The sequence below is a fragment of the Nothobranchius furzeri genome, chromosome 15, assembly GCF_043380555.1.
Source record: "Nothobranchius furzeri strain GRZ-AD chromosome 15, NfurGRZ-RIMD1, whole genome shotgun sequence".
Lineage (NCBI taxonomy): Eukaryota > Metazoa > Chordata > Actinopteri > Cyprinodontiformes > Nothobranchiidae > Nothobranchius > Nothobranchius furzeri.
The window spans coordinates 36,777,079-36,792,883 of record NC_091755.1 but is presented as its reverse complement, the minus strand read 5'-3'; the positions used below and the strand labels follow the sequence as shown (position 1 = coordinate 36,792,883).

The window sequence follows — 15,805 nt, the reverse complement described above, 5'->3', positions numbered from 1 at the left end:
AATTCTTGCTTTGCAACGTTTGGTCTAGGAACGCTCCATTGGAACCTCCCTAGCAGCATTCTGGCTGGCCAATCACAGCTCTCTACAGGGCCCTATAGCGCGCTATGATTGGTCCACAGTGGTGGGCCAATCACAGCACTCTATCTGCTTTGTGGACCTATCACAGCACTTTATCCGGTTTGTGGGCTAATCAGGGCCCTCTATTTGTCTGGTGGGCGGGATGATGCAACATAGTGGAACAAGATGGTGGCAGCTCCTTTTAAATGGCTTTTACATACATTTTGGACTATTTGGACTTGTGCGTTATTAGAATCAGGAGCAGACAGATGTATTTAAGTTATTTCTTTTCACCTTCAATTGCAGACTGCCTGGTTTATAGACATCCGTTGCGGTGAGTGTCACGTTGATCATTGTCCAGTAGCATGCAGTGATCATTTGAAAGACAACAGTAGAACCCAGCCCACAACCAAGAGCCGTCAATGGAGCGTTGCCAAACTAAATCATGTATTTATTTAGTCTGGCTTGCCAGGCTATCTAACACCAACTACTGTGCCATTTTCCAAATCAAAAGTCCCATTAGTCATCCCAAACTGCAGAAATTCATCTCTGCATTTGACCCATTCCCATTGGGAGCCGTGAGTTGCAGCGGTGGCTGCGCTCGGGAACTATTTGGTGGTTTAACCCCCCCAATCCAACACCGTAAAATTGAGTGTCAAGCAGGGAGCCATTGGGTCCCATTTGTGAAGTCCTTAGTATGACCCGACCAAGATTTGAACCTCGATCTCGCAGTCCCATGCCCACTCTACCACTAGGCCACTGAGAAGGCAATCTTATTAAATCTCATTTCTTCTCTGTTCTGATGCTCATCATGTCTACATGCACTGAGCAGCAGTAGCTCAGGAGGTGGAGAGGGTTGTCCAGTAATCAGGGCTCCCGGTAGAGAATGCTGCTGTTGTGTCCTTGGGCAAGACCCTTAACCCACCTTACCTGCTGGTGGGGTCGGAGAGGCCAGTGGCACCAGCTTCTTTCTGACATTGTGCCCCAGGGGAGCTGTAGCTATATTGCACTGCCTCATCAACAGAGAGTGAATGCTAGTGTGTGAATGGATGAATGACTGATTTTGTTATAAAGCTTCTTGGGGGTACTCTAGAAGGCACTTTATCAAACGCAGACCATTCACCATGTGATTGGCTGATTAGACATCTGTGTTAATAAGCACCTTAACAGGTGTACCTGATAGCGAGTTGCTCGTAAATTGCCGACATGCAGAGCAACATATAGTTTTATCACATTTTCTTACCATCAAAGTGTTTCAGCTTTGCTACAAAGAGCAGCCCAAGTGTTTCGTCCTGTCAGATTTTTGGGCAGCATGGCCCTTGAGGGCATGAGTCAGACTGGTGCTCCAGAATCCACTTCATCCTCTTACTACGGCTCACCACCAACATAACTTAGAGATGGAGGCTTAGACTCGTAGCAGGGTAATGGGCAAAGCAGAGCTGATTTGGTTGGGGGTGTTCATGGGAACTGAACGAGGAATTCCTGTTTGAAAGGGTAAGCTAATCCTTAATTTGCCTGAGGGAATCTCAACGGAATGAAGCTTGGATGAGATTCTGGGGTTGCAATTCTGCAGATGTGATGTCTACATATGAAACATAAATCTGCATTTTTTTCTGATATCCAAGCATCAAAAAACCCAATGAGACACTGGGGGGTGACCGCTATAATTCACAATGCATAAGACAACTACTTTGCCCTGAAGCAGCAAACACAGCCAAATGTTTATTATGGAACCATGAGGGGAAAACCCAGATGTGGCTTCAAGCAAATAAGAACCCAGGTGAGTATGAATCCAGTGTCAAATAAACAGCTTTCTCCTCCAGCCTATTAGCAGTGTGACCACACTGCCAGGAATCAGCCTACCCCAGGGCACTGAGCCCAGCGGTGGCTGGCTCATGCCAGCCACCGCTGGGGAAAATGGCTTAATTATGCATTCTGCTGGCAGGTGCTGAAACCAGACGCCAGGCTGCCAAGAAGTCAATCGCAGCATCTTAATCTCTGAGCAAATAGAAGCACCTGCCAGAGTCCCCCAAGGCTGCTGAGGACAAGGCGATGGACAAAATAGTCTCGCTTTTCACAAAGCTATACAATTGCCCATATGCTAATGCTAACCATGTGGTCATTTAACACCGTTGCTCATCAAGTTAGCAAACACTGATCAGAGTTCACCTTTTAAAGAGACTGCGGACACTGATTTCGTTCAGTTGGAACATTTTAGAATGATTAAATGTCCTGATGAGTTTAATCACACTAAGCTCAACAGAGGTTACCCCAAAAACACGCAGGGCTATTTGAGATAAGAAAGATGCATAAATCCATTATCCGCATTGTTTATTCCTCACTAGGGTCCTTGTAAGCGATCTCCAGTGGTCATCGGGAGCGATGCAGGGCACACCTGGACTTTGAAAGGAAACTGGAGTACTCAAAGAAAATGCTAACTCAACAACACGCTAACACAAGGCAGAAAGGCTGCAGCCAGGATTTGAACCAGTGACCTTCTTGCCCTTTTGGCTGTGCAGTTTTAACATCTGTACTACTTTGCAGTTTTGATATGAAATATTTCTCCAAAAAATATTCTAGCATTCAAATGTTAGTTCAAAACAAATGCAGAAAGAAAATTATTTGACGTAACCTTCAACTTGATCAACAGTGGCCCTTTTCCATTAGCGCGTATCCAGGTTAACTCGAATGGGCTTGACTCTACATAGTTTGGTTAGTTTTCCATTACAAATGAGAAACAGCTCTGTTGGTTAGCCCCGTCATAGCAAAGTGGGCACCGAAGTGCAAAAGTAACGTAAAGTCTCAAATTACAGTTGTTACAGCCTAGAAGGCAGAGGGCAGCAGAGTTGCTTAACCAGTTTTCTGGCTAAAAGCAAACGCCAGCCTCCATTAGCTTCAGTTAGCTTGTAGCTAGGGCTGCAGCTATCAAATATTTTAGTATTTGAGTATTCTATCGAATCGTCCATTGATTAATCGAGTATTCTATTTGACGACGTTTCAAGTGAAACGAGACTGTGGTCTGTTGCTAAAATTATAAAAAATATAACAACAAAATGATAAAGGGAATTAGATGTTGTCCAGTTCCCTCTTTCCCAGCTGATGTTTCCCATTAATAAATAATTTATGGAAGAAAATTTGGCTTATATTTAATACATTTTTAGGTTAAATTTCACTATCTTAGTCTAAACATATCTAAATATATTCACATATGATCAGTAGAATTGAATTATTTCATTAACATGATCAGTTGTAATCTACTGGAAATTATAACATTTAATATCTACTAGCAACAATGTAATGGTGGCATATCTATTTTACTATCTATGGGTTGGAAACATAATCCAGTCTTAATTCTGTTCAAATACAGAAGCGTTTGTGAATTACATGCTACAACAGCTTGCCGTACATAGACCTACTGCGGTGTGTGTGGTGGAGCAGACTAGCTAATGCTCAGCAGCAACAACAGCAGACTGCAGGTAGCTGCAGCGGTTCTGCTCCATACCGCTGCAGAGATCACAAATAAATGGGATAGTGGGGATTTTCTTCTGCTTCTGGAGTTTAATCATTTACACGTTTTTTTTCTGAACACCACTTGATCGTGATTCGTGATCGTGCTACGCGCTAGCTTAGCATGAGCCAATCTACCCGTAGATTAACTCTTGATCCCAAACTTTGGACCGTTTCTGCCTTTTACAATGGTTTCTGTCTTTGCTGGTCCCCCGTTTTCCTCCACAGCACCTAGGTTACAACACTGAGCTCCAGTAAAATGTGTTCAGACTATGGTGCGCACATTTTACAAAGCTTTGAATCAGTAAAAAAATTAATCGAGGAATTTAATGAATCAAATCATTCGATGATTCATTTCAGCCTACTTGTATCTACATCAGAGTTTGATAGGAGTCACCCGCCACCCTGACAGCCCTACTCTCAGCTCTATTTTCTAGAAGTCTCAAGACACATGACGTGGCCAAGATGGCGGTGGTTGGAACGGCCCACTGGGCTTCAATTCAGCTCTTCAGAAATCTACAGTAACGTTATGGAGGCTCTGCCCATATTAAATATACACTCTATGCTTAAAACACCTGGAACCACATCAATGTTAGTACTGCAAACATGGACGTAATTTTGGGGGGGTACAGGGAGGACATGTCCCCCCCACTTTTTCCAAAGTCAAGTTTTGACCCCTGCACTTTTTACCATCCAAAAACAATATTACGCTATATTAAAATGACACTGGTTGAGCTCTAGGACCAAGAGGGAAAACAACCGTTTGTGTTGAAGCCTGTTTCCCATTAGAGCATACTGTAAAGACCCCCCCCCCCCCCCCAACTCCCCCGTCCCCGGTGTCCCCCCCACTTCTAAAGTGAAAATTACGTCCATGACTGCAAAAGAGGTGGAAGGCACAGACTGGTTACTGTTGAAAAAGGCTTAGAACCCGACTAAACCAAGTCAAGCTGCACCAAGTAGAAGCTAGTGGAAAAGGACCACAAGTCAACAAAAACCCCACAGAAAGTGAAATAAAGTTAAAGAGTTAGTGCACCTAGAAAGTGTTTTCTTTCCACAGCACTGATGCTTTCAACGTCAACTTTAACTATATTTTAAAAACATTTACATAGGTCTCTATTACTTGTAAGTCGCACTCAGGGGGCAAAAAGCTCCAGTGAGCCTGTTTGAGGACAGAAAAGTTAGCTGGAGGAGAAAGTGGCCGAACACGACGAGATTTTAGATGAGATAGTACTTTATTGATCCCACCGACATCTCACCTCTGATTGGCTAACAACAACGCAACTCTACTACTGACTCCATTTGCTCCGCAACATAGACGTTTTATCTCCACAAATAACACAAGCCTGAAGGAGTTCTGCTGTGTGGTGGATCTGCCTGCACGTTAAACTCTGAGTGACTGAGTACAATCAGAAATAATAAGTAAAAAATGTATTTTCAGTGAAGATGACCTTTAAAAAAGAACAAAATTTCTGGATGCTGCTCCAAAGAGCATGTGCAGGTTAAAGATGAAAATGATGGAGGTCTATGTTTGGCCAGTGTGTATTGCTTTTGTTTGCAACCTTTACTTGTAATGACATTTTAGAACATAATCAAACATGAGTTTAGCATTTGAAAGGGGGAGGGTGCATAACTCATAGTTCATGACACCATTAGAGAATGGTTTAAAAGCAAAATGGGACAGAATGATTTTAATAAACGGTTTTAGTTGGTTTTATAGCTTTTGAGATAATTCAGAGTAGAAACTGAAGACCAAACTTGATTAAATGCACAGCCTACCATACGCTGGTTCAAATTAACCTTGTATCCCTCTAAAGAGCTGTTAGTTTTGGGAGTATAGTGTCTTAGTTGAATAATAAATAAGTTTCGTCTCCTTCCTGCTCCTTTGAACTTGTACTTTTTGATGAACACCACACAGGTGGGGAAGAAGGCTCAACAGCAGCTGTACTTCCTGAGGAGGCTAAGGAGATTTGGAATGTCACCCGGAATATTCAGCAGCTTCACCAGCAGCTTGATTGGGTCGATCCTGACCAGCTGCAGCACCATGTGGCATGGGAGCACCACCAGTAAAACTAGCAAACAGGGCAGCTGTGGCTGAAAAGGTAGAACGTTGTCCGCTGATCCAAAGTTCAGAGGATCAAACTGCAGCCTCCGCAGGCCACATGCTGAAGTATCCTTGGGCAAGATCCTGGAACCTAAAGCTGCCTCCTGGGATAAGGGTTGGTCAAATGGACAGTGTGAACCTAGAGAACCTAGAGAGTGAAATTTGGGCGATACGATATGGATCACGATACAGGGAAGACGAAACGATATATTGGGATACATTCAGCCAGACGATATTAGCAATTTGTTTAGACTTAAATTATTGCAGGAAAATTCAATAAACAGTCCAAACTGATACACAACATGTTAACATGAGGTATCTGAACCATAACAAAGGGAATTACATTTCAATGGTGGAAACTAAACCCATTGCACACTGCTGCCAACTAGTGGTCGATATTTGAATTGCACCAAAAGAAAAGAAGATACACAAATGTTTGCATGTAAATTTTTCCAAACATTTTATACACAACTTTTGAATATCAATATGTTATCGCAGAAAAAAAATTTGCAATACATTGCTATACTGGGGCTGCACAGTGATGCAGCGGTTAGCACTTTTGCCTTGCAGCAAGAAGGTCCTAGGTTCAAATCCCGACCTGGGGTCTTTCTGCGTGGAGTTTGCATGTTCTCCATGTGCATGCATGGGTTCTCTCCCACCACAGTCCAAAAACATGACGTGTGTGTGTGTGTGTGTGTGCGTGTGTGCGTGCGTGCGTGCGTGCGTGTGCGTGCATGCGCTTGGTTGGTTGTCCTGTGTGTCCAGGGTGTACCCCACCTGCATGGCCGGAGACAGGCCCCAGCCCCAACCGCTTGTTGGTTGATTGTTGCATTTTGCATGTCTCCTCTTTAACATTTACACAAATGCAGTCACTTTTATAATATAAGGAACAGAAATCACCATGTGGTTTAATAGTCGTACAAATAGCTTCTTAAAAGACTCGGTTAAAGGTTGATTTTTGTAAACAAGTTTGGTTTTAAAAATTGCAACTGTGCTAACTTTTTCACACAGATTTCAAAGATGGCTCATCAACATAAACTAACACAGCAACATGAACTCATTATTTTAAGTGTTGCTCCATCTTTTAAAGCTGAACATCTTTCCTGCTCATCCTGTTGATCCTGCCCGTTTCCAACAGACTGCTATGACAGCATATGCAGTTCAGTCACACCTCCTGCTGCAACACAGACGTAGTGTGAAATATTCACTGTGGAGTTACAAGCTGTAATCAGGCGTCTTTGAACCTTTATAAGCAACAGCCTTGATACACTTCCATTGTAACGGGTCTCCTGGCTGCTCTTTCTTGTCCTTTTTTCTGCATCCATCCAAGCCGCTCCTCTTTATGTTTCAGGCTGAGTTTTGGCCCTCAGAAGCAGCCCTAAATGCTGATAACTCCAGTCTGAATCTCTGGATTTGTGGGGCAGCATGTCCGCCTGGTAGAGCCCAGAGTCGTGCAACACAAACAGCTTGAACTGCTGCACATCATGCATGATGCTAAGCTCCAGGTCTTTGGAATTTTTTAGAACTGGGGAGGGGGACGGGAAAACCTCAGAGGTCAATCCGATTTTGGCTCACTGTCCTTGTCATAACTTTCCACGATCGACCACAAGATTACCCTGGTTCTGCAATGAACTCCCCTATAACCATCATCGGCCTCTTCTTCCACTGGAAGGATGCTTGTAAGAGCGCATTTTGAGGTTGATGACGTCACAGCGTGGCGACAAGTACTGTCCGAATTCCAAGAATACTCATTCTCGCGTCCTCAAATGCGTCCTCGCTCCGCCCACATTTCGAGGACGGGTCTGTTGTATCCTCCCAGAACAAGGCTATCCCAGCATGCTTTGCGTGCCGGCTGTGGATTTTCAACAGAAAGAGAAAATGGGGAGAGCTACGAAGTTTTAGACGTAAGTTTGTTAAAAACTAGCCGTAGAAACCTTAAAAGCTTAAAGCGGTTCAGTTTATAGACATTTTTCATTTGTATATTTGTTTTTTTAAATTACATTTTAGGCAGAACTCAGCCAGAACATGTTTGTTTCGTGGGTCCCAGTTATTTGTGTGTGTGTGTGTGTGTGTGTGTGTGTGTGTGTGTGTGTGTGTGTGTGTGTGTGTGTGTGTGTGTGTGTGTGTGTGTGTGTGTGTGTGTGTGTGTGTGTGTGTGTGTGTGTGTGTGTGTGTGTGTGTGTGTGTGGCGAATTAAACTTGTCATTTGTTTTAGGGCCCCATACTCATAAGCATCCTGCCCGTGGATTCGGACACACCCAAAGTCTCTTACAGTTTTCTGGCTTTACTAAAATATCTGTCTGTATTTATTTGATTGATGGCAGATTTGAATGTTTATTAGACTCCAAATTTAATCATTTGGCACATTCCCAATTCGTAATTTGTAAGAATGTAATATGTGATATTAGCATTAGGATCCCAATAGGTTTTTCCATGCATATTAGCATTGTGCTAACCACTCGCTGTCAGTCAAATCGCCTTTGCGATTAGAAAATCTCTGTCACATCGCGATTTAATTGCATATGCAATTAATCGTTCAGCCCTAATAAATGAGTAAATAAGTAGTTAAATAAAGATAATAGGTTTGAACCTCACAGGATTGCACATGTTGCTCACTGCACTTCCTCTAACAGCCACATGGTGCGCTCTCTGCCGCACCCTCTCCAAACTCCACAGCGCAGCTTTAACTGCTAAGAATAAAACTCAAAATCTGTTCTTGCAACACTTCTCAGCTAGCCTAGTGAACTAGACCAAATTCTTGCTTTGCAAAGTTTGGTCTAGCAACGCTCCACTGGAACCTCTGCAGCCCCTAACAGCATTCTGGCTAGCCAATCACAGCTCTCTAGAGGGGTTTCAAACACATAAAGAGCTGTGATTGGTCCATAATGGTGGGCCAATCATAGTGCTCTACCTGCTTAGTGAACAAATCACAGAGCTTTATCTGCTTTGTGGGCCAATCAGGGCACTCTATATGCCTGGTGGGTGGGATGATGCAACAGAGTGAAACAAGAGTATGTCACATTCATTGTCCAGTGGAATGCGGAGATCATTTGAAAGACAACGGTAGAACCTGCCCCACAACCGAGAGCCGTCAATGGAGCGTGGCCAGACTAAATAATACATTTATTTAGTCTGGCTTGCCAGGCTACTTCGCAGCGTGTTCTTGAGATTTCATACTTCAAAGAAGCTCTCCTCCCCACCAATAACCAAAACTCTGACCCACTTGGATGAAATCTATTTTTAGACCCTCTTAATGCGGAGATGACTACAAAGTGCAAACGTGCATGTGGAATTCAACATGGCCACCGAGAGCATTCCTGTCTGCACTCCTTCAGACTACACAAACATGAGCTGTAAACATTACAGAGCAACCTACTCCCAGATGCTTCTGGAATGCCAACACGGTGGTGTTAGTTTTCACAGCAACCACCGTTCCCTCCTGGGTGCGGTTCAGAGGTCAACAAATGATGCACCACGGTGCGTGCATTTGCTCAGCTTTAACCCCATTGTGAGTAAACATACTACCTTGTTATCAATTAGCATAAGTCTGCGTGAACTTTGAACTTCTCAGAGTCACAGCAGAGGATCGTGGGGGTCAGCAGCAGCAGCCTGCTGTGAGCCTGACTCATTTGGACTCATGTGGGCGTGTGTACACACAGGTCTTCATAGAAAAGAGGCCAGGGGGATGTTTTGAGTTTTTTGGGGAGTTTATAAGGACATATTGTGTTCTAGGTCTCAGGCAGCGATATTCTCTCAGCTGACAGCAGCCTGACAGCACGAGTCTGTCTGTGGATGAAATGGGATGGGAGGATCCGGAGCTGGGCCAAAGCCTCTTCAACGTCAACAAAGTCATCCAACTAAAAGAAACACTTCTCCTTTGAGAATTTAAAGGGATTGTTCAGAACTTTTCAAGTGGGTTTCTATGGTAAGTTTAGGAATAATCAATAAGATGGGTCTTTATAGACAGCGTGGTTACATGCTGCGTCAGAAAATGGAATTACAGCCTTTTAGTTCCACTGAAGTCAGACTTTTAAAATGCACGTAGACAACTTGGTCAAGCTGAAGTCGGACTGAACTGTACTACTCCTAAATGAGCCGAGGTACCTACTGGGGATGGACAACATCTCGGCATCAATATCGATATCGGCAGATGTTAGTATTTTTTAACATATCGGTCTGATAAATAAAACCGGGCCGATATTAACAACCATCTTGTTTCCATTTGTTTATCTGTTTCAGAGGGTGGGGTAGGGGGTGGGGGCGGGTGATGTGTATTTGTTTAGTCATGTGACTGTGATTGTAATCATCTCTGAAGCGTAAATGTGCGGGATGTGTGTTACATAATAATGTAAATTCAGCTTTAATTCTTTTCATTCTATACAAAAATCTGCTGATTTTAGAAAACAATGTCAGTATATCATATTGGCAAAAATCGGTTATTGGTTAGGGTCAGGGTTCATATCTGTGCATCACTAGTACCTACACAATCAGTGTGTTTACATGGGCATCAAAAAAATACCAAAGCATTGCCCTAAAAAGAGTCACGTCGGGTAAACGTACAATTCTTGCTGAAGGCAAACTGGTTCCATTTGTGTTGAAGCACCCAGATAATGCGGTAGGAATCCATGTAAACGGGTCAGCTAAACCAAACCAATTGGATGCTCATTTTACGAAAGTGGACTTCCGATAATATCATCATCACAAAGTAGTACATGTAACACCAATAAACAATACAGCACGTACCAAATAATCTGTGCTGCAACGTTGTCCATTCCTTCAGCCATTGCACATGTCCTGTTTCAATGCCCTGTTTGACTTCCACCAACGTTTGTTTACTATTTGTGTTGCTATAAGCTAACCGGTAGAATGCAGGCACAAAAGAGCGCATGTCGCCGCCTGCTGTACTGGAACAAACTTCATTTGAAAGGTCAGTTTTCTAATGTGCATGTAAACCAGAATAAAGACTCCCAGCTAATTCCCATAAGATCCACCTAAGATAAGATAAGATCCACAACCATGCTCATCTTCGGCACTTGACATAACGTCACGTTATCGGCCAAATTACCTCTACCTGCCATTTTTTATAGCAAAGTTTTATGCTAGTTTATTATATTTTATTCTACTTTATTCTACTTTATTCTATTTTTTAATTATATTATTCATGTTATATGTAGCACGTTAGTACCGAAGCAAGTTCCTAGTTTGTGAATTGTTTGTTCACTGACAATGGCAATAAACCTTTTCTGATTCTGATTCTGATTCTAAAATGACTTAGATGTCGATCAGTGCGCATGTAGACACACTGAGATCAGTTTCAAACAGAAAGATGAGCCAACAGCAGAATGATAAACTATGTGGATGCCATCTAAAATCAACAGTAATACTTCATAGCGGTTTGTGTCAATGCTATCTCGTATATTTCTATATAATTATTCAAGCAGAAATATTCTAGACATCCTTTAGATTTGTCCACCAAAGCAGTTCTCTGGTTCTCAACCGGGTCTCTAAAAAGAGGGTTAAGAAGAACCCATTTGTTTTCTACATAGAGGCAACTTTTATAAGCAATTAGTGACTAATCACTCCTGTAGACACTAATGAAGACTGGGAAGACATTTTAGCTGTTAACGTGTTAAAAAGACAAACGCACAACAAGGAGGTATGTTCTGCTTTTAGCTTGACCACAGGAAATTTATAACGGACACTAGGGGGTGGTAAATGCAAGCAAAACTGCCAAGTGTGCATTTAAATTTACAGAAATATAAAGACTTAGAAAGTGGCACTCCTTGCACAAAATACAGTAAAATGTGTGAGATTACAGCACTTTAAAGTGACAGTGTGTATTTTTCCTGGCAATAGAGGGCAGTAGATACCTAAATTATTGCAAGCAATCAAGTGTTTTTGTGTTGGAGTAAGACCTCATCAAGGGGATGCCCATTAGGGTCAAAAAGCCCCAGGGAGTGCAAACTTTAGCAAAATGACAAGCACATCAGACTCCCTTTCATCACTGGCAACGAGTGAAGAGGTAAATGTGTAGAACAACAATGTTTATTAATGGTGAAAGTTTTGTAACCATTTGTTACAAATCAGTAAATGCATTTTGTCCTCACAGACTTCCATAGAAGGAAACATGGCATCCAATATGGCGTCGCCCACAGACTTAGACCCACTCCCGTGTATTTTTGAACAGATTTTATGGTTATAAGTTATGAAACTGCCAATATTTTTCAACAAAAGGCATCTTTGAATTCATTCACTACAACATTTTGATGAATATTTACAGAGATTAGTGGTAAAAACGACACATTGTCACTTTAAGAATGACAAAAGTTTTATAAGTTTCTTAAAAATCAGTAAATGCATTTTGTCCTCATGGGTTCCCCTAGAAGGAAACATAGCATCTGGCGTTGCCCAGAGACTTAGACCCTCTCCCATGTATTTTAGACCAGATTTTTATGGTTATATGTTACGAAGCCACCAAATTTTTCAACAACTGGACATCATTTCATTCATTTTGATATATATTTCCAGAAATTAAGGGTCAAAACTACACACTGTCTCCTTAAATATGGCAGTAATTCATCTTGATCTTGGCTCTTTTGAGACTTGTCATTAGCATCTCAACCCAGTCTGAAGGTAATCACTTTTTCTCCAAACTATGGTTGTTTAAAAAACTCCCTACCAGGGATGTGTATTTTGAAATTCTGGCAATACGATACATATCACGATACAGGGGAGACGATACGATATATCACGATATATTGCGATACATTCAATCAGACGTTGCAAGCAATTTTTTAACTGAATTTATTGTAAGAATGTTCAATAAAAGTCCAAACTGATACGTAACATTTTTAACATAAAGTATCTGAACCATGATGGAGGGATTTACAGTTCAACGGTGGAAACAAAACCCGTTGCACACTGCTGCCAACTAGCGGGTGGCGATTGAATTGCACAAAACGAAAAGAAAATACACAAATGTTTGCATGTAAATTCTTTCAAGAGTTAGATACACGGCTTTTGAATATCGATGTAATAATCCCAGGAAAAATATCACGATATATTGCCATAGCGATATTTTCTTACATCCCTACTCCCTACCATTCGCTGTTTAACTACGACATTCAGTGTTGAACTATTACTTTAAAAATAAAGTTAAACTGTTGCAAAAAAGGTTTTTGGTAATATTTGGAGGTTAACTTCATCTTAAAACGTTGCAAAAGCTCTTTTAGTTTTAGTCTAAAGCAATAAAAAACATTAATCTCAATCAGTATTCTCCTCTTTGTGGGTGGTCCAGCTCTACCAAAAAAAATGCTCAATTTCTTAGCAAATCTAAAACCTATAAAGAAGAGTCGGGATGGGGTTTGGGGGCTGATATGAATATGAAAAGCACCCTGTTAGGCTTTGTCAGGGGGACAAAGAAGATGGCTGTGAAGCTGGGAGAGGAGCCCTCATCTGGCTAAGCTCTCAGAGTGTCTGTCCACTCCAGGACTTTCTGCATTCTTCTATTAATCTCCCCTCAGTGGGCAGGAACTCTCCCTGTCAGGGGCCGGTCTTACCTCCGGTCTGACTGTAGCAGCTGCCTGTGTTGGGATGATCTGGGCCAGACAAGATCACTGAGGGAACACAGCTGCAAATCTCTGGAATAAAAAGTGGTGATCGAGATAGCCACGTAAAAAAAATGGATAAATGAACACAGGGCAGCATTCATGGAGCTGCTTTTTGATCTTACAACTACGGGAGTGCCAGTCTAGCTGGCTTAACAGAACAAAAAGGACCGACATCGGTGTGGTGACTAACCCACGACAACAGGTGGGATGGATGTGGCCTCCTGGGAAAGCAGAATTCCTACAGAGCAGAGCTGCACTACCGCCTGGTTACGAAAACACTGCAAGTCCGAACACGCACCCCATTCCTGGGGAGGAACGCCAAAAATCTAAAGGAAACACAGCACACCTTCAAAGGGCACAGCTGAATCCCAACGGACAGAGTAGCATAAAACCTGGGGACGAATCGAGCCGGTGAACAGGATGTTCGACAGTCTCAGCTAGAAACATCCCAGCAGCTACAGCCTCATCAAATGACTGTTCATAGAACAATTCATGCGAAAAGGGAAGTTAACATTACAGCTCACATTACAACTAGCATCAGCTCGAACTGACCAAAAAGGAAAGAAAGTCTCCGGTCAGAAGAAATCTCTGACCGGATTAGGGGCAGACACTTTCCAACCATGAATCAGTCACAGATTCTAATGAATGAAAAAACAGAAGACACAAAATCTCGGTCCGCTCTACTTTAGTAATCCACCCATACACATATTGACATTTCCATTATGCACACTAAATCAAATGTCATACACAGCAGCAACAAGCCCCACTGACTCCCTGTGGTCAATACTCTTGATAGTCTCACCAGCTGCCCACTGAGATCAGGAGTCCACGGGAAGCAGGTTTTTACCAGCAGTATAATCATTTCCTGCACGGCCTAGCCAATTATTTCCCAGAGTTCCCGTTGCCAAACACTGATTGCTCAAGTAGATGACACAATGGGCACGTCAGGCTGCCTCCAAACCTGAGAGTGAAACTGTGAGCCAGCATCGACTGCACGGTGTGTCTGAATTGGATATTCGATTAGATGGGTTTAATGTGATTACACCGAGCACACTTGGCAGTGTGTGCTAAGTAACGCTGTAGTGCAGCACATGGAGCCCTCAGATGGAGGTGGCAGGCACCAGGACTCCCACTGGGACAAGGTGTGGCAAAGGTTCACCTGTGTGGCGCTCTGGGTTGTGTTTCTCACCTCCAATCAAATGGGTTTTTTTTAGCTTACTGTCTGGAATAACTATATAAAAATACTCTTGCTTTGATAATACAGATGTGTAGGGCTGAAAGACAAAATACATCTCCTCTGTAGCTGTAAACTCATAACTTAGATAACATCTGTAGGACAAAATGAAACTCATCCCATTCATCAGCTCTAATAAAAACCCAGCATCTGCTGGATGATGGAACAGTGAGTCAGTAGTACCAACATCTCTTCTGTCTATCAGGCCTCCACGTCAGACTGTCTGCACGCAGCATGCTTGGTTTACGGATTATTGATGAGAATATTAATAAAATACACTTAAAATCAACAGATGAGCGGAACCTTCCCAGCAGCTTTTATGGAAGTGGCAGAACCACATCAGAGGTGAGCTCCCACTGAGGACTTCCGGTCATTGAGCTCGCCATTAAAAAGGAAACTCTGCTTTAGAATAATTGCTGAATGTTGCATTTGAAGTTGCCTTTTATGGACATTAGAGGAACACCAGGGGTCTGGGCTGAACAAAGGAGCATGCTGCTGCTGCTAGGTCGGGCTGTGGTGGAGCTAAACACGCATCTCCTGGAGATTAGATGGTGTGTTTGACAGGAACACACCAGAGCCGCCGGCTGGCTGCTTCCTACCTGAGGAGGCTGGAGAGCGGGTGAGAGGAGGCGCCGTGGCCGCCGCCGGTGCCGCTTCCAGCGGTCCCAGACGAGCCGCCGGTGGACTGTCGCTTCCCGGACAAAAGCTTCTCCACCGCGGCCAGGTTCCCGGTGCGCGCCGCGTCTAGGAGCTCCTGCTCCTTCCCCATTGCTAATCCCAGGGAAAATATCCGAGGCGCGGGGGGATACAGGGGGGGAGGGAAGGGGGGAGATTGGTTATGGGGGGTGAAATTCCTCTGCGACCCGCTCCTTCTCCCAGACTCAAGTTATTCCTCGGAACGGCGAAACCAAACAAAAGCCTCTTCCTCCGCCGCTGGATCTGTCCCGATCCACGATGCTTCCGCTGCTCGCGAGAGGGAAAAGTTTCGCTCAGCAGCACGGAGCCATTACCGGGCAAACTTCCTCTGACCAGCCTTCCGAGCGTCGTCCGTCACTTCCTCGAAACAGCCCTTTCTTTCTGCATCTCCACTGAAACCCTTCAGACTCACGCGCACACACACTTTCACACACACACGGGCTAGCCCAGCCACCGCCGCCCCGAGCTGACTCACACACAAGCTGGATGTGCCTAAGCAAGATGGCGGCGGGTCACAGCGGGTGATTTAGTCCCATCCGGCGCTTTGCTGCTCTGCGTCAGCGCCACAGAACACATCTAAACCCCTTGATGTGGTTTTCG

General features: G+C 43.5%; 1 protein-coding gene across 7 annotated transcripts in view; it reads right to left on the bottom strand.

Annotated features, from left to right (window-relative positions):
• Window positions 1-15,370, bottom strand: part of LOC107390374 (ankyrin repeat and SAM domain-containing protein 1A) — an 87,210-nt gene extending 71,840 nt beyond the window's left edge. For all 7 annotated transcript variants that reach the window (XM_015967032.3, XM_054745728.2, XM_015967030.3 and 4 more), the window contains exon 1: window positions 15,109-15,370. In XM_015967032.3, coding sequence (XP_015822518.3) covers window positions 15,109-15,278 — 170 coding nt within the window. In that variant the 5' untranslated portion in view covers window positions 15,279-15,370. The remainder of the gene's footprint in view (window positions 1-15,108) is intronic.
• Window positions 15,371-15,805: the final 435 nt, after the last annotated feature.